The sequence below is a fragment of the Falco cherrug genome, chromosome 3, assembly GCF_023634085.1.
Source record: "Falco cherrug isolate bFalChe1 chromosome 3, bFalChe1.pri, whole genome shotgun sequence".
In the NCBI taxonomy this organism is placed as follows: Eukaryota; Metazoa; Chordata; class Aves; order Falconiformes; family Falconidae; genus Falco; species Falco cherrug.
The window spans coordinates 117,749,647-117,773,154 of NC_073699.1; the positions used below are offsets into that span (position 1 = coordinate 117,749,647).

The window sequence follows — 23,508 nt, forward strand, 5'->3', positions numbered from 1 at the left end:
GCTCCCCCTCCCCCCCCGCGCCTCAGCGATGGTGCAGCCCGCGCGGCTCCGCCCCCGCTGCAGTGGTACAGCCCAGGCACCCCGCCGCTCCGCCTAGCCTGCTAGCTCCTCCGCGTCCGCTCGCTCCCGCCGCCGCGTTTTCCTATTGGCCGATGGGAGGGAGAGGGCGGAGCGGCGCTCTCCGATAGGTCGGGAGCCGCGCGGGGGTGGGGCTGGTGGGGCGGCGGGGCCCGGGGCCCGGGGCGGGCCGGGTTGGGTTGCGCGGGGCGGCGGTAGGGTCTGTCGCTGTGGGGAGGCAGGAAAATGGCGCTGACGCAGGGGACCAAGCGGAAAGTCTGCTACTACTATGACGGTGAGGGACTGTGGGGCACCGACGAGGGTCGTCCCGGAGATTGCCGGGCCGAGGGGGCTGGAGGGGGCACCGGTGGGGGGGTGAGGAGGGCAATGGGAGGTGCTGGGGGGGTACTGGGGGACACTGGGGATGGGGGGTGAGGGGTTGGCTGGGGGAGGGGAATGGGGGGTCATTGGAGGACGTGGGTGGTGGGGGTTGCTCAGAGTGGGGGGCTCTAAGGGTATTTGGGGGGTCACTGGGAAATGTGTCGGGGCTGGGGGCTGCCCTCTGGGGGGGTGTGGGGGTCAGTGGGGGCGCTGGGGAGGTGTTTGGGGGGGGAGGGATGGCTGGGGGGCAGTGAGGGGGAAGGGAGGGCTGGGGCTGCACTGGGGGTCAGAAGGATCAGGGCATGGGGGTGGGCATGGTTACCTGGGGGCTCAGCAGGGTTGAGGGAATGGGGGACACTGGAGGGCATAGGAAGGATATGGGGGATAAGGGGATACGGGATGTCCTGGGATAGGGATAAGGGGAGAGGGGGGAGAGACAGGGGAGCGACGTTGGGGGAGATGGGGGGAGACAGGGGAGCAGCATTGGGGGAGATGGGAGAGAGACAGGGGAGCAGCGTTGGGGGAGATGGGAGAGAGACAGGGGAGCAGCGCTGGGGGGAAGGATGGGAGAGAGACAGGGGAGCAGCGCTGGGGGGAAGGATGGGAGAGAGACAGGGGAGCAGCGCTGGGGGGAAGGATGGGAGAGAGACAGGGGAGCAGCGCTGGGGGGAAGGATGGGGGGAGACAGGGGAGCAGCGCTGGGGGGAAGGATGGGGGGAGACAGGGGAGCAGCGCTGGGGGGAAGGATGGGGGAGAGACAGGGGAGCAGCGCTGGGGGGAAGGATGGGGGAGAGACAGGGGAGCAGCGCTGGGGGGAAGGATGGGGGAGAGACAGGGGAGCAGCGCTGGGGGGAAGGATGGGGGAGAGACAGGGGAGCAGCGCTGGGGGGAAGGATGGGGGAGAGACAGGGGAGCAGCGCTGGGGGGAAGGATGGGGGAGAGACAGGGGAGCAGCGCTGGGGGGAAGGATGGGGGAGAGACAGGGGAGCAGCGCTGGGGGGAAGGATGGGGGAGAGACAGGGGAGCAGCGCTGGGGGGAAGGATGGGGGTGAGCAATGTTGCGGGAAGATGGGGGGAAAGATAGAGGAGCAGCACTGGGGTGAAATGGGGGGTGTAGGATAGGATGGGGAGGTATGGAGATCTATGGACTTTGGAGGTGAGGAAACGCTGGGAAGGATCCAGGATGGAACGTGGGGCTGAGAGAGGCTTTGTGAGCCATGCTGAGATGCTGAGGGTTTCTGGGAGGATGGGGAGCACTCGGGGAGATGCTGGGGGGCAGGACGGGCGGTGGGGAGGTGAAGCCTCCTTGAGCCACGTTGAGAGGAAGAGGCACTCTCGAAGCTCCCATCTGGGTCAGTGGCGTTGCTGTCAAGCAAGGGACAAACCTAAAGGTGTTAGGAGCCAGACCGAATGCATGGTTGTTTGTAGGGAGTTCCTGTGTCTAGGAGCATTGTTTAGTTCTGGCTCTGAACTTGGCTTGATTGTAGGCTGGCTTTTTTTTCGTTTATGTTCTGAGGCTGGGGAAGTGCTGCTTTGGGGCTAAATAATCATCCCGTTGGAGGAGGGAAGTAACAGGGGGGTAGAGCTGGCCAAGCCCCAAGCTGGGTATCTTGTGGGGCTGCCCTGCTTCTGCTGCGTAGTTTGTGGGAGAAATCCCAGTCACGTCGCCTCTGCACATTCACAGCTGCCTCCCCTTTGGAAGGGCAACTTGGTGCTTCAGTGATGGGCAAACTCATTTTTAATAGTCTGTGATCAGTTTTTGTGAAAGGTATTGTGCAATTCTCTATTTCGTCATGGTTTTTAGCCTGTGAAATAAAATAAAAGAATTGTCTTGCTGCTTTTTCTTGGTAAGTGGATGTGCTCAGTGTTCAAACAGTAAAGCGGGCTCTGTTAAACAGCTGTATGTGTCAGGTATATAGTGAGGGCTTGTTTATTTCTCCAGAAAAGTAAATCTAAGCAGTAGCTTTGCAAGCTGCAGTGACAGTCCTGCGGGGTCTCTGAGTCAGCTGGTGTCATGGGGAGGGCAGGGCAAGGAGGAGCCTGGACTAGAGCTGTGGGTGCAGTGAAACTGAGCCCGATTTCACCACACAACTGATCTCTGTGCAATACTCATCGTATCAAAACACAAGGGGATGCTGGAGCCCTGGGCCCTAAAATGCCTGGTTTAAAATTAAGAGCGCTTGTGAGTGGTGCCAGAATGCCATACCGTGTGCACATAACCTGGATGTTGGAAAAAAATGGTCTCTGTGTCCAAACTTAGCCCCGTCCTTGGAATATAACATGTTCACAAAGAAGCGCGACGGTTTGTGAACAAGCTGTAATCTTTACAGGCACATGATGATGCCTTAAATATGAAATAACCAGTCATTTTGTTTGAAAATGCTAAGCAGAGATGCTGTCCTTGTAGTCTTTATTGCACGGTAACTACACAGAGTTAGTTTTATGCACGCTTGTCTATAGCTGCCCTCACTAATTTACTCTGTGGTGAGGTTTTAGAGCCTTCTTTCCACTGCTCTTTTACGAGCGGCTGGCAAACATCCACAGTGTGTCCTAGGGTGAAAGTGTGCTTTTATTGTCGGGGAGGGCATAATCTGCAGTTGTAGGAGGCCAGTTTGTTAGGGCTTTTATTTTCCATGCAGGGAGGTTAGAGCAGCGCAATCTAGTGCAGTAATTCCCCGAACGGAGGTCCCTGGGCGCTGTTGTGGATGGCATGCAGGTCTCTTTCTTGAGTCATAAATTTCAGGTGGCAGGAGGGCATCCAGTGCTGGAGAAGGAACCTGAGCTGCAGGGAAGGGGCTAGGTAAGATGAAGAGGTTGGGGAAAAGGTAGTCGGGTATCTTGAGGGTCCTTCAGGGAAATCCTGAGGGGTGCTGAGGGTATGTGCGAGCGTTTGAACTTGAACAGTGACTTCTCCTTTATTAGCTTGCCTTGTAGGACTTGCTTAACCCTAGCAGACAGGAAGAGGTGGCTGTTAGGTTCACATGCTTCTAATCTGCACTGACATCCATGAGCAGATGAGCTCGTCTGCTGCTCTGTAGAACTTGTGCTGGGATGTGTTTAGCAGAGTGAGCATGAACAGGATCTGGGAGTCAGGGTTTGCCCAGGGCATTTCACTGACAGCCTGAGGTGAAGACGATGGTGATTTTTCAAAGCTTCCTGTAGTTTTGTGCTTGTATTTTCTAGGTAGGGTCTTGAGCATCTCGTGTTGAGTTCCCCAAGGCTTGATTTAGTCTGATTTTACTGTAGGGATAGTTGCTGCAGTAAATTTTCGTGCAAAGAACACCCCATTTCACCATAGTGCCATGGACAGGTAAACTCCACCAGCAGTTTGGGTGTGGGATTTGCACCATTTGCATCTTCTTTGAAAATAGGGCCGTGTCCACAGGAGGAAAACTTACTGCTGTGTGCTGTGGGGAAGTAGCAGTTTCTCCTGAATGTTAAGATTGGTGATGAAATATTAATACTCCCAACTGAGTCACCAGCCAGACCGGATTGAATCTCCTGCTTCCTAAACCGATCAGGAGTTGTACAACTACATGAACAACTTAGGCTGGTTTCCCAAGAAAATGAGGCTTGCGCGATATTGCTGCTGCTTGTGGCTCTCTGCGTGTTTCCTGCTCTTGGCAGCTTTTGAGACCGTGCCTCTCACAGCAACATCAGACGGGAGGCAGAAATCTGAAAGTTAAATTTCTGGAAGTTTCATGGAAATGAGTACCCTGGGAAACCGAGAGGAATAAAAAAACCAGATAGTGGTGCCTACTGTGGGAGAGTGCAGCATGAACTCGGCTTCTGCTGGGTAGGGGAAAATCTGCACGGGGAGATGACCCGTGGGATGTATTTGCAGGAAGCTAACTTCATTAATGCTGGTGTCCATAGGATAGCTCGTCAGGTGCGTCTGTGTGGGGGTGGGGTTGGCAGGAACTGGGATTCTCCTGAAGGATATTTCAAGCTGTAATAAAAGGTGAAAATGATTTGAGAAGCTATAAAGCTACAGCTGCGCTGGTGTTCGCTTATTTGATGGAATTAGCTGCTTTGTATCTTGTTTCTGTCAGGTAAGTAGGGAGAAACTGAGGCAAAGAGGCTACGTGCTCTTGTCTGGTGAGTCATTGTCTGAGCCGAGATTAAACTTGCATGCCTCTTGGCACGCGGGTTTCTGGTCAGAGTGCAATTGCATTTCTCGGTGAAACCTGCGAGCTCTGTACATGTGAGATACCATAGTGGACCTGAACTGCCTGGAGAGGACACTGGAGAGCTGTCGTTGTCCAAGTGATGACAGGCAAATGTGGTGTCCAAAGCTCCTCCTGCCCAAGAAAGCTGGAGCTCCCACCTCTTAACTTGTGCAGTGTGATGCTCGTTGCTCAGACTCTACCTGGATTGCCTTCTCCAGAACTGGCATTAAAAATTTCCTTCTCTGGCTATACGCTAATTTCCAAATGTTTGTCTTATTTGAGTCTACAATAAACTTTTCTGAATCCGTGGAGATACCTGTGCAGACAAGATGGGAGACCTTATCCCCTGTGAACAGATGTGCTGCTGAAGGACAAATAAAATGACAGATAACCTGATGGCTCTTGTGGCTCGGCTGTGATTCTGTTTGAAGAAATTCATAGTTTTCCTGCTGTAACAAAATCCTTTCTGCTCCCAGGTGATGTTGGAAACTACTATTATGGCCAAGGACATCCAATGAAACCCCACAGGATCCGGATGACCCACAACCTACTGCTGAACTATGGCCTCTACAGGAAGATGGAAATATATGTAAGTGTAGGGCTGGCCATGAAGAGAAATATATATGAAAGATCTTAGTTTATGTTCTAATTCTGATGCTTCAGACTCGTAAGTTCTCTGTTGACAAGCCAAAGAGGAAAGGAAGAGAAAAAAACCCCAACAGTTGTGCTGATGTATTTCTGCTTTCTTCTGATTGCTTGTTGTGAGATGTTCTTTGCTTCACGTAAGCTTTGGAGACTGGAAGATTGCTTTTCTCCCTGTAACTTAAATGTTTCCTTTGTCTAGATATGTAATACGTTCCAGTCTCTGGCGTTCTTGCCTTTGAAAATAAGTTTCTTTTGTTTGAGGTTGCTGGTTTGATTTTTTATTTTTTTAATTTTTATTTTTTATTTTTTATTTTTTTGCTGCTCCTGGGAGTCAATCTGAGGTTGGAAATGGGGAATTAGGGAGAGAGATGTGTTTCAGAACAAGTCTTGCTCTTTTTCTGTCCTTGCAGCGCCCTCACAAGGCAAATGCGGAAGAGATGACAAAGTACCACAGTGATGACTACATAAAATTTCTGAGATCTATTCGCCCAGATAACATGTCTGAGTACAGCAAGCAGATGCAAAGATGTAAGCCATGCCTGTAGCACTATAGTTCCTGCCAATGTTAAAATTTGTGGTTCTGGGAATTCTAGGTCAGCTTTAGAGGTTTGTGATAAAAAGAGTAGGAAGAATCATGGGAAATTGTCTTTCTGCTGCCTTTGCTTTTGATTTTTTTGGTAAGTCAAGCATTTTAAAAATGTATCCCTCTCTCAAGCCAGTATGCCAAAAGAACTGAGAAAACCCCTTGGACCTGGCTGTCTTTTGTTGGTCTTGTGTTTTGATGTCTCTTCTAAATCGTCTTCCTGGCTCAGAGATGACTGAAATACTCCATTTATGGGCTGCATGTATTTTGTGTTACTGCTTATCTTTAACCAGAGGCACTGAGCGGGAAAGGGTTTGTAATTTAAAACAGACGCACAGAGAAACCCCCAATGCATCAATTGTGTCCAAATCTGTGGGAACTCGGAAGGATTTTCAGGGCAGTGGCAGTTTGGAAGTAGGGGAGTGCTGAGATGCACAATAATACCTGTCCCCTTTGTGTCAGAATGGCTTATTTTGTGAGCTGATCTCTTGTTCTAATCTCTCCAGTCCATGGGAGGGCTCTTTAATGGTGACTTTAATGTTACAGAAACCTTTTTTTGGTGTGTCTGCAACTCTGTGCTGATGTTTTTGGCTATGGCAAACTAGATTTCTAGCAAGTATAGGCAAATAGTGGGGAAGGCTTGAGGTTCATTTAAACAGTATTTCGGTCTTGCACGCTGCGTTCCTTGAGAGCAGAAAAAAAGTTATTAGCCCATGGGGTTAATTTATGTGGAGTAAATGTTATCTCCAATTTAGAAGAAATACAATATGAAGTAGAGGCCCTTGGAAATCTGGTATGAGCTGAAGGGGACAGATATTAAGGCACAAGCACATAAGAGGAATGAGTAATATAGTTCACGAGTAATATACGTGGAAAGACTTCCTACAGTAAATGATGTGCCTTCATACACCAGATCATGGAATCATTTCGGTTGGAAAAGACCTTTAAGGTCATTGAGTCCAACCGTAAGCCCAGCACTGCCAAGCCCACCACTAAACCACGTCCCTAAAGTGCCGCATCTGCACGTCTTTCGAATACCTCCAGCGATGGTGACTCCACCACTTCCTGGGCAGCCCATTCCAATGCTTAACAACCCTTTTGGTGAAGAAATTTTTCCTAATATCCAACCTAAACCTCCCGTGGTGCAACTTGAGGCCATTCCCTCTTGTCCTATCACTTGTTACTGGGGAGAAGAACAACATATACCGAAGTACATATTTACACAGACTGAACTGTTTACCCCTGAAGCAGATACAGGTCATAAACACTCACTCTGCTGTCGCTGGTTGTCGACATTTTCTGTACTGTATTTCCACAGAACTATTGTTCCCTGAAGGAGGCAAAATACAAAAATTAATCTTAGACATGCAGAGGACGGAGCTTTTCTTCAAGACCTGCAGAACCTCTGTGTAGCCAGAGAACTGGCGTAGGAGGCTCAGAACAGAGATGAGGGATACAGGAGACAAGGTCACCGCTCCCGAGTACTGTGGCAGGTCTCTGTAGCCTGCTTGCTGCTTCAGCTTTCCCTTTGAGAGAAGGATAGCTGCTATGATTTCCCTAGGAATGTTTCCACCTTTAATGCTGGCCTCTGGTCACACTCTCCTAGATACAAAGCTTCTCACCCACCCACTGCAAGGAAGAAGGAGCATTTACCTCTCATCTTCCACCAGAGCTTTGTACCTATAGTCAAGTCATTGACCCCTGTTACCAATATTCCTCCTTAGTAGTCCTGGCTGCTCTGAATCTCTGTGAGGGGACAAAGCCCAGCTGGCTTCTCTTTACCTGGTAGCTCCTGTCTTTGTCAGGTATAGCAGTGGGATGCCCTCAGATACTGTCAGTACTGCCCACAAAGTTCTGAGGGGCAGCAGAGGCAATGAACAGTCTCTCTTTTCATTCTGTTAATGTTGCCTGCCTGAGGACTGGGGAAGACTGCTCTGTAACCTAAAGGGCAAGAAGTTTAATTTCTTGTAAGAGGAAGCATGTAGAAATTGATGACTTAAATTCTCCTCGCTTAACAGGGAAAGCTTCCAACCACCTCTTTGAGTTGATTATTCCAATGCTGCCAGTTGCCATGCCCTGCTGAAACAACTGGAAAGCGGGAACAATTGCTTCCTTCTGGGTCTCCAGATGGGTATTGTCCTTTTGAGAGAGTCCTGTCCCGAACTGGGACCATTCAGACACCCTTGGCACACAGTCTTTGTGGAGACTGTGCACTGACGAGTTTCTAATGCTGCAAGAACTGTGCTGTTTGTGCCTTTCTCACTAAGCACAGAAGAAAACATTCTACAGATGTTAAAAAGTACAGATTTTTTTTTTGTTTCTTTGCAAAAGCAATCTTGCAAAATCCTGATTCAATACAAGTCTGTTGTTACTGGGTTTTATTTTTAATCGTGGAACTATTTACAGTAGAGATTTATCCAGGGTAAAACTACAGCACTGCTGAGAGCTTAAAAAACTGACAGTCCGGTGTGTAAGTAAAAAGAACGTACAAAGCATAACCAAGCAGATGTGGATGTAAGCTTCTCGTCCAGTGCACGCCACTATCTGCCATCTTCCCACTTTCTCCTGCAGAGCTGCCACTGTTTGCTTTCTCAACTCCTTGTCAGCAATACAGCAGAAAATGGGAGCAAACCCCTTTCCCACTTGCTGAGGGGTTGGGTAGCGGAGCTCAGTGTCAGCTCTGTTGTCAGAAAAACCCCGTTCCCCCCAGAAGGCACAGTGCCCAGGCAGCAGCGCTGCAGCCTGGCTGATGGAGGGTAGCCAGGGGTGCTCGCCCCCGTTTTGCACAGTTTGTGTGTGCCTGTGGTGACCAGCGTGTGCTGCCGGAGCAGAGTGGAATGCTGTAAATGTGCTGAGGACGTGTATCAGTATCACACAGCTCTTGCTGATAGCATCATCTCTCTGCCCACTCGGTTTCTGGATCCCCCGTAGGGCACCTCGGTAGATGGCGTGCTGCTCTCACCGCAGCTCCTGGGACCTGCTTCCCTCTTTTCTTACAAGTCAGGAGCACCTTCCCTACAGCAACAGCCTTTTCGCCTCATCAGGCAATCCTCAGGTGGACGCTGTGAATGTTTTATTATTTCTGGGTGGTATTTTTGTTGGTTAAAACTTTTGATTGCTTGCCTGGTTAGCTTTTTAAATCGGAGCGGTGGTATAAGCTTTGTCATTTATTTGTAGCTTTCTCTTACTAACTCTTTTGTATTCTTTTCAAGTTAATGTTGGGGAAGACTGCCCGGTGTTTGATGGGTTGTTTGAGTTTTGTCAGCTCTCCGCTGGAGGCTCAGTTGGTAAGCTCACAAGTCATATGTTCTTTTTCTCTTAAACAGATGTATGGAATGTAGTTCTGTTTAGGAAATATTGTTGCGGGAGGTGGTGGGGAAGCCTTGTGAACCTATTTCTGATTTCCTTAATAATGAGATCCAGATTTCTTCCTGTGTGAGAGTTCGAGCCTTGCACATTGACAGATCACTCTCCATTTGTTAAGCATCTCTTCACTGGACACATGAAGGACTGTAAGCGATATAACAGCACTGCCAGTGACTGAGTTAAAACAAAACCAGAGCAGTAACAGAGGTTTTAATAAAAAAAAAAAATAATGTGAGCTTTACAAGAAAAAAAAAAAGTTGTAAAAACCTTATTCTGGGCAGGCATAAGGTGGAAAGGAAAGAAAAGGGATACTTTATTTGGTTTTTTTTTTAACAAAAAGCCACTGTCTCTGGACATGAGGCAAAATAGAACCTGAAAGGTTTCAGTAAGCTCCCTGAAAGCTGGGGCATTAAAAATGCTTTTGCTATTTTAAAATGCTTTTGTTGCAGAAAGGTTGGAACTGTGTTACTGTGCTTAGGTGTTCAAGCTTTGTGGCTGCTACTCCCACAATGACATCTAGAAGTCTTTATTTCCTGTAACGTAGTTCTGACTGCAGCATTTTTTGAAGTAGCTCTATGCTCTCTGGTCCCATGGCTGTAGATTCCACAGAGTAGATCGTTTGTTTGAATCCAGGGAGACTTGCAAAATTTGCAGAAAGTTTATGAAGGGGCTGAGGGAAGTTCTCTTCCCTCAGTAAACGCATAGTCAGTGGATGACCTAAATATATGTTGGATAAAACCTTTCATTAGAATCTTTTGTTCGGGGCACTGAGAAATCTAGACTGTCTTCAACTGTGACCCCAGCTCGAATGTTGTGGACTCGTTTGTGCAGCTTTCGTGCTCTGAGGCAAAAGTGGGAAGCAGTGAAAATTGCGTGCAGACAAAACAGAGCCTGCATTTCTCTTCCCTTGCCTTTTGTTCGTTTGTTGAGACGGCCAATGTTAAACCCTTGGGCTTGTGCTTTGTCAAGTACCCAAACGTACACATCAGCAGTGATGCGATCATAAGGGACCAGTACTTTACCCCTCAGTCTCTGTCACGGGGCGTTTGCTCACATGCTAACGTTTTGTAATTCTTCTCCCAACAGCCAGTGCTGTGAAGCTGAACAAGCAGCAGACAGATATTGCTGTGAATTGGGCAGGAGGCCTCCACCATGCTAAGAAGTCAGAGGCTTCTGGCTTCTGTTATGTCAACGATATCGTCTTAGCTATCTTGGAGCTCCTAAAGTATGGGCAGTACTATTTTACCCCTTTTGTTTGTCCGTTCTGCTGCATTTCCTCTGCATCCTTAAGTGCTTTCTTCCCAGTCTTTTCTTTTTGTTGCTTTTTTTTGAGCTGTGTTTTCCCAGAAGGGCTTATTCAGCTTTCTGGTGGGATGTGGTACCCTCTGTCCCGAAGAGGGTATGTCTAACAGTGGCACTGTGCAGGAGGTTGCTCTTAGGCCCTTGCCTCTCTTACCACCCACCCCAGAAGAGGGAGCACAGCTGTCATATGTGACAGCTTTTGGCTCCAGGCAAACCTCAATGGGAGGCTTGGAGATAAAAATGCAGTCTGTTGGCTGGATCTGAATAAACTGAGTTGTGTCTGCCTTCAGAGATCAGTTGCAGCAGCAAAAGCCACTTGATTTTCCTCTGTGGTTCTGTTCCACTGCTGACCAAAGCACATGTTCATTCTCTGTAGCTCTTTTGCTTGTAGACTCTGGAGGGAGAGCTGCCCAGTAGCTGTGCAGCCTGGGGGTTAGCACCAAATTCCTTGCTCTCCTCCCATTTGCTCTGCTGCTGAAGGCAATTTCTGCTCGGAAGAAATGCGGTATTTTGACTCCTTTCTGATCCTAGGTATCACCAGAGAGTGCTGTATATTGACATTGATATTCACCACGGAGATGGCGTGGAGGAAGCCTTTTATACCACAGACCGTGTCATGACCGTGTCCTTTCATAAGTACGGAGAATACTTCCCAGGAACAGGGGACCTACGGGTGAGAATGAAGGCTTAGCAGAAAATTACCCTGAAATTTGGCCTCTTCCATCTGTTTGCTGTCGTACTAATTTAACTAAAATCACTGCTCTCCTGAGTTTTCCTGCTTTCAAAGTGGCATCCTTTTTCTGAGGGCAAAGGTGTGTATGTGAGGCAGCTCGCTTGGCTCTTGGAGTGGGTGTTTTATTCCTGTGATCATGGTCTGTATAGTGATAAACCCAAGGCTTTGATACCAGTCTCTTAGCAGCCTTCTGGGGGGATTACGCTCAGAAAAGTGACTCGGAAGATGGCATGTTGGTCATCTGTAGCTACTTGCAAACTAAGCTTGGTCACACAAGCTTTTGGGTGAAAGTTTAGGAAGGAATTACTGTGTGTGTTGGTTTATCTTGTTGGCATTTCCTCCTATGAGTCAGTTCTGCCCATTAATGAATTGTGGTGTTAACTGTGGCACTCCTTCAAGTTAGATACAGGTGTGGTTCACTTTGTGACTTCTGACATTGCCAGAATGCTGTTCTCAGGGGTGAAATGTTCTTTACCTTTTTTTTTTAATGTGCTTTTTAGTGGAGCTGCATTTTTCTGATCTAAATTCTCTTCTCTTCCACTTGTGACTTGTATTTTTTTCAGCCCTGCCCCAGAGTTTGGCACTGGTGATGTGAACTTGTGTGCAGCTGCAGCATTCTTTCCTGGTGCAGCCACTCTGCACCATGAATGAAATAATTATTTTTAATAAAACACTTTGGTGTGAGAGAGATAATGGAAATGTAAAAATAGATGTATTATTTTAAAGTAAAAATAGATTCCTTTGGTTACTAGACCGCACGGTCAGCCCAAACTGGTATTTTGGGCTGTGCATCTCGGCAGCATACAGGTTTGAAACTAGAAGTTTGGCTACCAGTCTTATTGCTGTGTAAGAGACTGGCTTTTGCCAGTGAAATGGGAGCCTGTGTGCTCAGAGCAACATGTAGTAGTAGATTTTTCTTCTCTTGAATGCTGAGGGCCAGATGCACCCACCTATCCCAAATAAGCTGCTGCTGCAGTCAACTGACTCTTGCTGCCTTCTGCCAGGACAGTATTTGTCCCTGAGAGCCTAGGTTTACGTTCAGATTACGCTGACGGAATCCCAGGCTTCCCTTCCTAATCTGGGGCACAGTTTATGTGTTGCAGTTGGTTCTCTGGTGATTTGCGGTCTCTCCTGTCTTTCACTCTAATAGGATATTGGTGCAGGCAAAGGCAAGTACTATGCTGTCAACTACCCTCTCCGGGATGGAATTGATGATGAGTCCTATGAAGCAATATTCAAGCCGGTAGGTGAAGACATCTTTGCCGAGGGATTGTTTGGGGATCGTACTTTGTCACTGGGTGACTCAAGGAGCCATTCTTTAGGGAGATTGATTCAGTCTCCTGTGATAAGATTCTTCAGGGGCTATATTCCTCCTTAACAATCGCAGCCTGCTGTCAGTAAGCTGCTCTTTGTAAGAGCCTTAGTGTTACCAATATTAGGGGGGCCAGCAGCTGTGGGAGCACTAAGGGATGCCTTCATGTCGTTTGCTGACATGGACGTTACTGTGTTGCTGTGACGCTGTCCTGTGGAGAGTGTGTAACAACGGGTTTCTTGTTTAGGTGATATCGAAAGTGATGGAGACGTTCCAGCCTAGCGCAGTCGTCTTGCAGTGCGGGTCAGATTCTCTGTCAGGGGACAGGCTGGGTTGTTTTAATCTGACCATCAAAGGTAAGAGTACCGTGCAGTGCCTGTGTTGGACTGGCATAACTGATATAATTAGATTTCGTTGAAAAGTTTTTTGTTCGTATGCCATGAAGCTCAACCCTTTTCTCCCGCTGCTTTTGCTGCAGGTCATGCCAAGTGTGTGGAGTTTGTAAAAAGTTTTAATTTGCCTATGCTGATGCTGGGAGGAGGTGGCTACACAATCCGCAACGTGGCTAGATGCTGGACCTATGAGACTGCTGTGGCTTTGGACACTGAAATTCCCAATGGTAATTCTCCCTGGAGCCTTTGAAGCAAGACTGAGGAACAGTGACGCTCTAGTAACAGAGCTCAGGGAAATGACGTTTCTGTGGGAGAAGTAGCAACCCTAAGATGTTTCATTAGCTCTTGATCATTACCTGTGGAGGAGCTTTCGGATGCCCTGATTTGCAGTAGCTGGTCTTGTTTGCATTCTAGTCCTGTAGCTGTCCCCTCCAGCAAAAGGTACCCAGCGGCCTTGCTGACTTACTGAAATGAGATGACCTTCTACCGAAAACTTGTGTGTGCACAGATAGTGTTTAACTGCCAAGTAGGCTTTGATGGTGCTGTTGCTAAGTTGTCTGCTTTGATCTGATTTTGGGCTAGGAGAGCCTGGGCTCCTATGCCTAGGTAAATGCAGTTGTGCTTTTCCGTAGAGACAACATGTTTGTGGGATTTTGTCACCAGCCCAGTGGTAATTTGGTGTTTATTCCCTTCTAACTTGCCTGCAGAACTCCCGTATAATGACTATTTTGAGTACTTCGGACCAGACTTCAAGCTCCACATCAGTCCCTCGAACATGACTAACCAGAATACCAATGAGTATCTTGAGAAGATCAAGTAAGTGTTTGCTTCTCTTCGCGAGACTGACACCTTCTCCTGGGGGCTTCACAGCCGTGGGTGGCATCTTGCTGACGGAGGTGTTCCTTTCCTGGCTGGCTCTAGGCAGCGTCTCTTTGAGAACCTGCGCATGCTGCCTCATGCTCCCGGCGTCCAGATGCAGCCAATTCCTGAGGATGCTGTTCAGGAAGACAGCGGAGATGAAGAGGAAGAAGATCCTGAGAAACGCATTTCAAGTATGTGCTTGTCTCTGGCATATGTGCGTTGCCCGGCTGGGAAACGTCCTGTTCAGAGCCTGTGGGTGCCAAAGCTGAACAGGATCGGTTAGCTGGAGAAGCATGCAAGTTCTGAACCGAGTGATTTTAATAAAGAGAGGAGGATAGATCTAGAAGTATCTCAATTCTGCAGTCCTTCGGTTTGAATCTATTGCCACCATTCTGATTGATTTTGTAAGATAAAGCAATGATGCAACGCACTGCAGGCTGAGAGATTTCTTTTCCCTTGGAGAAAGGGCACTTTTGCCAGATGATTTCCATAATGGGAGAACCTAGGCTTTAATGTGAGAATTTAAACAGTTTCTGTGGTGTAGGTGCTATGACAGAATGCTTTCTGAGAGACTGTCAGGTTTGATCCCAGAAGTTGTCTTCCACTGTGAAAATGCTAGTTTGTATCCAGATTGGCCGATGGCCTTTAGATCTGGCAGACAGATTTTCTCAGTGTGAGGTTGGTTAACCTGCTTATGCTGTCAAGTCTAGACATCACACCGTACCTAATCCAAGTCATACATGTGATCTTGGATCTTAGGCATGAGCAGTTAGGAGTGATGAGTTAAAAGATAGGGCAGGTAGAAAGACGAAGTGTTTTATCGTGGCCTGATTCTGACTTACGTAGGCTGGTTAGTTCATTCCAGCGTGTAGATGTACTTAGAGAAGTTAGTGCTTGGTGTCTCCTGACTTCTAAATCTGCTGAAACAGCCTCTTGTCCTTCTCGCACTCAGTCCGCAATTCTGATAAGAGAATATCCTGTGATGAAGAATTCTCTGACTCTGAAGATGAAGGGGAAGGAGGGCGCAAAAATGTTGCCAACTTTAAGAAAGCCAAGCGTGTGAAAACAGAAGAGGAAAAGGAGGAAGAGGAGAAGAAAGGTAAGCACGAGAGCCTGAAGACTCATGAGAGCATGAGTTCCACTAGAAGCTCCCAGCTCCGTGGAACTTTGCCTGGCATGTACTTTCCTGCTGCACTACTGTGTGTCTTTTTTGTTGTTGTTGTTTTTCCTAGATGAGAAAGAAGAGGAAAAAGCAAAAGAGGAGAAAGCGGAACCCAAAGGGTGAGCCCTCTCTCCTGGCACGGTGATTAAATGGCTGTGCTTATAGTTCCCTGTGCATCTCCTCGTGCCCCCAGTGGGATGTTGCACAGGTTGAGGAGTTGGAGGAGGAATGTGGAGGTTTGGAGGTTTGGATGGCTTCATCAGGGCTGTGAATGGGAAGAGATTTGCGTGTGTACAGCAGCACCAGCTGCTAAAGCACTGTGAGAGCCTGCAGTGAAACGAGCTTAAAAATACCAAAAATACCGTGCCTTCATTCAGTTACGCGTTACAAGTTTTAGGTGGAGATGGGCCATATAATCAGTATTTTTAAGGTTGCAACTCTGGCGTGTTACTAAAGCTTGGGCACAGCTTGAGTCGCTTGTTTAAACCAAATTCTTCATTTCTTGCTTCCACAGGGTGAAGGAAGAAACGAAATCCACCTAAGATGGCTGCAGCTGGACAGTACCTGTCAGTGCGTAGTTGTCATAGGTTAGCTTCTCTGGTTGCCTCCCATTCCACAGGATCTATATTTTATATGTTTCTGTATATATTTCTATATAAATATATAAATGACTTGAGAACTGTAAATTATTCCTTGCTGCACTCCGCTGGGAGCAGATAGGGAGGATTCTGCAGAGTAGACAGACCTGCACTGCCCAGATTTGGTGACTGGGAAGTTTCACGCTTGCCTTCCACTGCCTCCTTAGTGTGTCTTTGAAAAATCACTTCCTTTCTTTACTCTCTCCTCTGAAATAACCACCCTTGGAAAAGAATAATTTAAGTAGAAGTAGTATCTGCATTTCAGGTTAGGTGGAAAGATGGCCATGAATATTGTTTTTCCTTTTTTTTTTTTTTTTTTTTTTTTTTTTCCTTTTGGTGGGAGAATATGAGCTCCCAAATGAAGCCTGTGAGAGACTGACTATTCCTTTGGTCTTCAGTTTGATTCCACCATGGCAAGTAACTGCAAGCTGGTGCCGCTTCTCAGGGTCAAATAGTGCAGTTCTTGAACAGAGTTGGCTACCTCCCTGCAGCAAACTTGTGGAAAGAGATGAAGCAGCTTAAAAGCAATCTGAAAAGCGCTTTAGTGAATCAGCCCAAGAGCCCTGCAGGTGCAGATCTGGAAAATGCAAAATGAAAATCACCCTAATGTGGTGGTTAACATTTTCCAAGATCTTGCAGATCCAGTTAGTGTGGCAGCATTATGCATCTGGAGTAAGGGATGAAATTTTTATACCTTTTTTTCTATACTTACGCCCCTCTGTTGGCGGGGGGGGGGAAGTGAGTTACTGCCCATTTGGCCGCCTGCTTTGCTTTTCCTGCTTGTTCTGCCCTCGGCTACACGTGCCCTAATGTGTTTTCCCAGTACTGATCTGTGTCCTAGGCTGAAACCACTGCAGAAATTCCCGACTCTTCTCAAGGCCAGACCAAACAGAGCCTGGCTGAAACCTGTTGCTAACGTGTGTCGCTCACAGAAAAACTCTTCTCTGAAGTGAAGTTACAAAATGTTTTCAAATTGAACCTTTCCTCTTTCCTGCTCTCGAGGCCGGTAAATATGGAGAACCTTTTCATCAGCCGCCTGAGCTGTTGTAAGGGAACAGCAGATGGGGCTCTGTACATTTTTATAAGTACTCCTCTTCCTACTCCCACGCATTATCTCACACCCAAAGGTCTTTTGTGACCATAACTGGCCTTTCTTTTGCATCTCGTTTTGTACAGCTGATCGTTAGATGAGCGCAGAAGTTTTGCAGGCAGTTTTGACTCGCTGCTCTCCTTTCTCAGGGGGATTCCTCTGTCCATAAGAGGATCTGTACCTCCCACGGAGCGCTGCTGATGGTTTCAACTCTAATAATGCTGCTAACTTAACACAGGTTATTTTTTAAATGTTTTATTTTTTTAAATACTTCTTTTCCCTTTTCCACCGTGAGTTTTTTAGTCTTTGAATCTGAGTGACGTGTCACTCCTGCTCTTCAGTGTTTGTATGTGAAGCAAGAGAGATCAGTGTATCTTTGTGTCTGGGGGGGAATATATTGTGGTTTTTTAAAGATGCTTTTATTTTGAATTTTGAGAATCTTTGTAATAAAACTGGTACATTTCTATGGTTGGTGTGAGTTTGTACTGCTTTCTGCTGAGAGGAAACACCCGGGTAGAGTAGGAGTTCAGGTTGGTTTCAGAACCATTGCTGGAAAATGGTGCACAAAAGATGACAGCTGGAATCGGGCTTTGGAAAGAAAGGTGGGGTGAGACACGGCTACTTCCCCTCCTCTTTCAGGAAGAGGGCTAGCTATGTTGATTTAAACACCATCCACCGAAGCATTTTATCTGGAACATACTCATGCTGTGTGTGAAAGACTGCTTTAGTTTCTTTTGTAGATGTTTGCTGCTTTTCTTTTTTTCCCTCCTTTCTTTCCCCCTGTGTTTTATAAAATACCCTTGAAACTTTCCTTGGGACCCTTCTCCCCAGAAAAGGTAAACCAAAATACCCCGGTTTTTGTTCGCTCACAACTGTTCTACCCGACAAGGGTCACTGGGGTGGTTTTTCTGTCTCTTTTCCTAAATTATAGCTGGGTTCTCATCCAGCAGCATTGCTGGTGCTAATTGGATTTGTGGTTTGTTTGGAGTTACAGCACTTCGTGCAGCTGATGCTCCGAAAGCAATGCTAATCTAGAAAAGGAATAATAAGTTATGGGAAGGGGGTATCTTTTGGATGAACTTAAGTGATTTTTTTATCTGGCATTCAAGTAAAAAAACTTTAATATAATTAGGAGCAGGTTAATTCTGCAGCCGAGTGGTGATCACACCTGAAACGGACACAAAAGGCTCAGAAGCCAAATCTGTTTTATGTAGTTAAGAAAAAGCTTTGTGTGGCACAGCAGACTTTCACTGCTGTAATACTACTCCAGGAAACAGAGTTATCCCTTTCACCAGAGCAGACAATTAAAATCCTCTCCTCCTCGAACCCCAACAACTGTACAATTCCAGTTCCCCTGCCAGCTCACGCGTGCCAACGTGCGCCTGCAGTCCTTCTCTTCCAGCCTTTCTTAAAATGGCTGCCACGATGCTGCACGGCCGCTCCCGGCAGATGCGCCGAGCACAACGCAGCTGTGTCCCGCTTGACAAACCGTGAACAAGCTTAGAAATCAGTGCAGACCCCAGCACACACATTTAAAATACCTTTTTTTTTTTTTCTCTCTCGGGTGGGGGGGGGGGCGGGGAAGGGGGGGTTGCCCCCCAAATGAATAGGGTTGAATACCCCGCTGGATTTGGAAGCGGGTCACTTGCTTTAGCTTCCCACTGGTGGGAAGAGGATGGAAAAACTAAAGAGTTTTTGCTGTTTCCACCTACCTCGATGGTCCTTGCCCCAGGCCCTACCTTGCCAGGGTGGTGCCGGTTGGGCAAACAATGGTCCTCGGTTGGGCAAACAGTGGTCCTCGCTTTTCTCCAGCTTCTTCACCAGCCAAAACCAGCAGGGGCAGGTGATTAGACGGGAATTAGGAGCAGGTCATTAAATAGAGGGGCTGTGCACGACTGCTGCAGCCTAAGCTGCCAGAAGGAGCTCTCGTAGCCTTCGTGCTCCAAGCTGCTGGAGCCAGGCAGCCTTCCTTCCCAGGGAGGTAAAAAAAAAAAATAAAAATAAAAAATTACTAAAGTCACCTCCACCCCTGTGCAGATGATAGGAGTGATGGGGGCACCCCTTGTGCCTTCATTTTCTCTTTGACAGTCAATCTTTGCACAGTTCTTGTGCTCTAGCATGTCTTTTCAGGAAAGAGGAGTCAAGCCTAGTCTAAGGAGACTAAAAAAAAAAAAAATATGGAAGAAACCAAGCTTAAAATGGGAGTTTCTCCCATTAGCCCCCCTTTACTCGAAGGGACTCTTCCCCCCCACTCCCCCAGAAAGAAAATAAATGGGTTAGAGCTAAGAAAACAGGTACAGAGCAGGCAGCTGAACAGCAATCCCAAGGTAGCGACAAGAGGCTGGTGTGAGAAAGTCCTTTGTGGCTGTAGCTCTACATCTGCTGCAAGTCAATTAACTGCGAGCAGAACCAGGGCTGGAGTGATTAAATGCAGCAGCTGTTGAACTAAATAAGCAACTGCTATCTTCCCTGGCCCTCGTCTGGCATCCAGGACAAGAAGGACTCAAGCTCACCCATGAAGGGGTCACCATTTATTCCTTTCAAATGTTACAAGAAAGCCCATACAGCTCTTTTTTTTTTTTTTTTTTTTAGAAGTTAGAAAATTGCAAATCAAGTGTTTTGGCCATTAAAAAATTATTTACAGAGAAAACAATGTTGCTTCACATTATACAGCTGGCAAGCCCCCTCCCTCCACCCCACACCCTAGAAGTTATCCCTTAGAAGCAGAATTAAACACAGCGGACTTACAAGCTTTATGGTTTTAAGCCAATAGTAAGACATTATAAAAAACTAACCAGATTAGCTTTTAAACCATCGATTTCTATAAAAAGCACAAAATACTTTAAATGAAGTCAGAACCAGGAATGTAAACTGGGGGGGGGGGAAAATAAATCCATTGAACAGTCCCTGGCTTGCTGGGCTTTGCAGGCTGCCAGGAGGAGAGGGGACAGCCAGGACACCAGCAGGGACACCAGGGCGCGATGGGAGATGGGGGTTCTCGCAAACTGTAAATTCCAGTTACATCCAGGATAGTCTTCCTCCGTGGTTTTTAAGGATTCAGGTAGAACTACTCCCAAGTGGTGGTGGTGGTGGGAATCCAAACCAGCTTTCTAAGAGGGAGGGGAAGAAATAACTGGGGGAAGAGGGAGGGGTGTCGGTTTTAGAAAGTGGTGTCAGTTCTAGGTGGGACGGGGAGGTGTGTGGGCAAGGCAGCGAGTCCGTGGTGTTACCGGGAGGGAGAGGATGGTGTAAGAGTCTTAAGTCAGGACGATGCCAAGCGGGCTCTACTCTTCCTTCTGCTCCACCGCCGCAGCTGCTGTAGGCTCAGGCCCCGCGGGGTTTGAGGGCTCCCCCGCTTTGGCCGTATCCCCGTGGCTTTCCCCTGGCTGCTGCTTCTCTTCTTCCTTGCTTTCTCCAGCTTCTGCATCCTCCCTCTTGGGCTCGGCTCCCTGCTGCCCATCGGCAGCCGGGCTGCCCTGCTCCTCCGGCGTCCCCTCCGCCGGGGGGGCCGAGGGCTCCGTCCCACCGGCCGAGCACGCGGGGTTCTCCTCTCCCTTGGCCTCTGCCTTGCCTTGGTCCTCCGTGGGAGAGGACCCGGAGGAGTCCCCGGCTTCTTTTTTGTTCTTCCTAAACGAGATCCCGCTCAGCTTGAAGGATTTCTTGAACGAGAACTTCTTCTTCTTCTTGGGGGTGTCCTTAGGGGCTGCAGCACCTTCGGCTTTAGCATCCCCCCCTTCGGTGGGGGGAGCAGGCTCGATGGCATCCCCACCGCCCGGCTCGCCCTTGCTCTCCTCCTTGAGGGGCTCAGCCGAGCCATTCCCATTCAGGGGGGGCGCCTCATCACCCACCTTGGGTGTCACCTCCCCGTTGAGCCTCAAATGGCCATTCTCCTGGGGGGGGAGGGGGGGAAGCAGAGCATCAAATTAGACACAGCTGGGACCCCCCTCCCCAAAACCCCACACCCAGCTGTGTAAGGGGGGCACAGGGCACTGGGGGGGATGTACCAGGGGGGGAAGTACCGGCGGGGGGGGGGAGGGCACAGTGCAGGAGGCACCAGGCATGGGGGGGACATGGGGAGGTGGGATGCACACAGGCATTGGTGGGGGGGTGCCCCAAGCCCTGGGAGCGGGGGGTGCTCCGGGCATTGGGGGGGCACACATAGGGAGGCAGGGGTGCACGGGCATTGGGGGGCAGGGGGACTGTGCATGGGGAGGCAGGGGTGCATTGGGGGCTGCTTGGGGGGGGAGGGGCACCGGGGAAAAGGGGTGCATGGGGGGTTGCACCGGGCATTGGGGTGGGGGATGCGCATGGGGAGGGGGGGCACCGGGCATTGGGGTGGGGGGAAGAGGGGGTGCACGGAGAGGGGGGATGCACCGGGCATTGGCGGGAGGGGGTGTCAGAGCGCTACCACCGGGCGGCGCCCGCGCTCCACGCCGGCTGCCGGGGCGAGGCGGCGGACGGGGCCCCCGCCCGGTGCCGGGAGGGAACCCGGGGCGCGGGCGGTGCCGCATCGCTCGGTGCCCGCCGGGCAGAGGGTCCGGGTCCGGGTCCCGGTCCCCCGTCCCTCCCCGCCCCTCCCCCGCCGAGCGGCCGCCGCCTTTGTCTGCCCGCCCCGGCGGGGTGCACGGCCGGTCCCCGGTGCCGCCCCCGCCCGGTGCCGGTCCCTACCTGCCCGTTGGCCTTGGCGGGCTCGGCGGCGGGGCCGGGCGGCGGGGCGCTGCTCCCCGCCTTGGCCGCCTTGGAGCCCTGGCTGCCCATGGTGCGGCACGTCGGGCGGACCCCGCCGCGGCGGCTGCGCTCGGCGGGCGAGCGGCGCCGAGAGGAGTGGGGCGACCCCCCGCCGCCCCGTAATAAGGCGCGGGCCGGGGGCGGGCCGCCAGCGAGCCCGCCCCGGGGGCGGGGGCCGGGGATGGAGCCACCGCCCCGGCGGGGCCCGGGGGTGCCCGTGGCCGCCGGTCCCCCGGCAGCCCCGGGTGGGGCGAGGCCAGGCGGCGGGGGGGGCGGGGGGCAAGGGGAGCGGCTCCCCCCGGCCCCGGCACCCCGGTGCTGCTCGCCCCAGCCCCCTCAGAACAGGGGTGACCGCCCCCAGCCCCCTCCTCCCTGGGGTGCTGCTCCCCCAGCTCACTCATCCCTGGGATGTCATTGCCCCCGGTCCCCTCACCCCTGGGATGCTGCTCCCCCAGCCCCCTCAGAACAGGGGTGACCGCCCCCAGCCCCCTCACCCCTGGGGTGTCTTTGCCCCCAGCCCCCTCACCCCTGGGATGCCTGTGCCCCAGCCCCCACACCCCTGGGGTGCTGTTTCCCCCAGCCCCCTCACCCCTGGGGTGCCTCTGCCCCCAGTCCCCTCATCCATGGGGTGCTGCTCCCCCCCAGCCCCCTCACCCCTGGGGTGCTGAGCCCTCAAGGCCCCTCAGAACAGGGGTGACTTCTCCCAGTCCCCTCACCCCTGGGGTGCTGTTCCCCCCCAGCCCCATCACCCCTGGGGTGCCTCTGCCTCTAGTCCCCTCATCCATGGGGTGCTGCTCCCCCCACCCCAGCACCCCCGAGGTGCAGCTCATCCCAACCCCAGCCCCCCTGGGGTGTCTCTGCCTCCAGCCCCAGCCCCCCTGGGAAAGCCCCGTGGGTACCACTCATCCCAGCCCCCCCCCCCCCCCCCCCAGGACAGAGCCACGGCACAGCTTGCTTCTATCCCACCCCCCGCGACACTGCCCACCCTGGGGTACCCTCACCCCAGCCCTCTCGGTTCCCGGAGGGTCCTGCTGAGGGGGGGGGCAGGTTGTGCCATGGGTCACACGCTGTGCATCCTGGCACACAGACCGCTATGTTTTCCTCCTCCGGTTCTTCCTCCTTTGCTTTCCTGGAAAAAGGAAAGTGGAGGAGAAAAGAAAATGAGACTAAACCGGAGTGGATGCTAACGCTGGCGAGGGGCCAGCTCTCCCGTACTGCCAGGGCCACCGGCAGCGTGGAGCCAGCGGCGACCGTGGGGGTCCTGCTCCCGGGGCTCCCTTGGCACCCAGGCACAGCTGATTTCACTGGGGGGGGGGCCCAAAATCGAGACCTTTTTCTGCCTCTCCATGCCAGCAGCATCCCCTGGCCAGCCTGCACCCCACTGGCAGCTGCAGCGGGCCATGCTCCTGGGTGCCATGTCCTGAGCCCCATGGCCCCGGTGCCCTCCAGGCACCCTGCACCCCAATCCCACCGGAGCTGCCACAGGCAGGCGGGACCCCCCAGCCCCCAGCACCCAGCTGCGCCACGGAGCCAGTGCAGGATCAAGGCCAGCATCTCCGAGGGGAAAACAATGTGCCGCTGTGTGCGCTCCGCCAACAAGGTCATGTTTTGTCTCTGTCCTCCCTCCCCTCCGGCACACATCATCTCACCCCCGTTAGAGCAAAATTTCTGTGTTAATTAAAACAGGCGGCATCTTCCTTATTGACTTTTGGTTGCCAGTTGATAAAGCCTTTGAGCGGCTGCTGGTCTGGCCGCCCACGCCTTTGGCCAGCTGCAAGATTGAGAGTTGCCCGAGCGGCTGTCAGGGCTGCCAAGGGGCTGTGGGGGACGTACCCCCTGTAAAAAACACCCGCTTTTCGGAGCGTAGCGAGGCTGTTTTGGGAAGACAAACAGTCTAAGCACGTATATTGAATTAGTCAGAAAATACGCTCCGTCTTCTCTGACTTGTTCCCCGGGGTGAGTGTCCCCAGGCTTTACCTGCCGGGGAGCAAAACCCGGCAAAGCCACGGCTGGCGAGCCCTTCCCTCTGCCCCAGCGGAGTCTGGCGTGGGGCAGCATCTGTGCCCACCCCATGCTTCTCTTCCCACCT

The 23,508-nt window shown here is 50.8% G+C and overlaps 2 protein-coding genes across 2 annotated transcripts; one reads left to right on the forward strand and one right to left on the reverse strand.

Moving 5' to 3' along the window:
• The first annotated feature begins 211 nt into the window (after positions 1-211).
• On the forward strand, positions 212-17,157 carry HDAC1 (histone deacetylase 1). The gene is made up of 14 exons (XM_055705143.1): positions 212-352; positions 5,084-5,196; positions 5,663-5,780; positions 9,048-9,122; positions 10,288-10,426; positions 11,035-11,176; positions 12,387-12,479; positions 12,796-12,904; positions 13,027-13,167; positions 13,648-13,756; positions 13,862-13,992; positions 14,754-14,900; positions 15,034-15,082; positions 15,478-17,157. Exons 1-14 carry the CDS (start codon positions 304-306, stop codon positions 15,503-15,505), a joined length of 1,443 nt encoding a protein of 480 aa, XP_055561118.1. The 5' UTR covers positions 212-303; the 3' UTR covers positions 15,506-17,157.
• Positions 17,158-19,207: 2,050 nt separating this feature from the next.
• On the reverse strand, positions 19,208-21,525 carry MARCKSL1 (MARCKS like 1). Its single transcript, XM_055706134.1, has 2 exons — positions 21,360-21,525; positions 19,208-20,581 (listed from the first exon to the last, which is right to left on the reverse strand). Exons 1-2 carry the CDS (start codon positions 21,447-21,449, stop codon positions 19,976-19,978), a joined length of 696 nt encoding a protein of 231 aa, XP_055562109.1. The 5' UTR covers positions 21,450-21,525; the 3' UTR covers positions 19,208-19,975.
• Between the last annotated feature and the right edge of the window lie 1,983 nt (positions 21,526-23,508).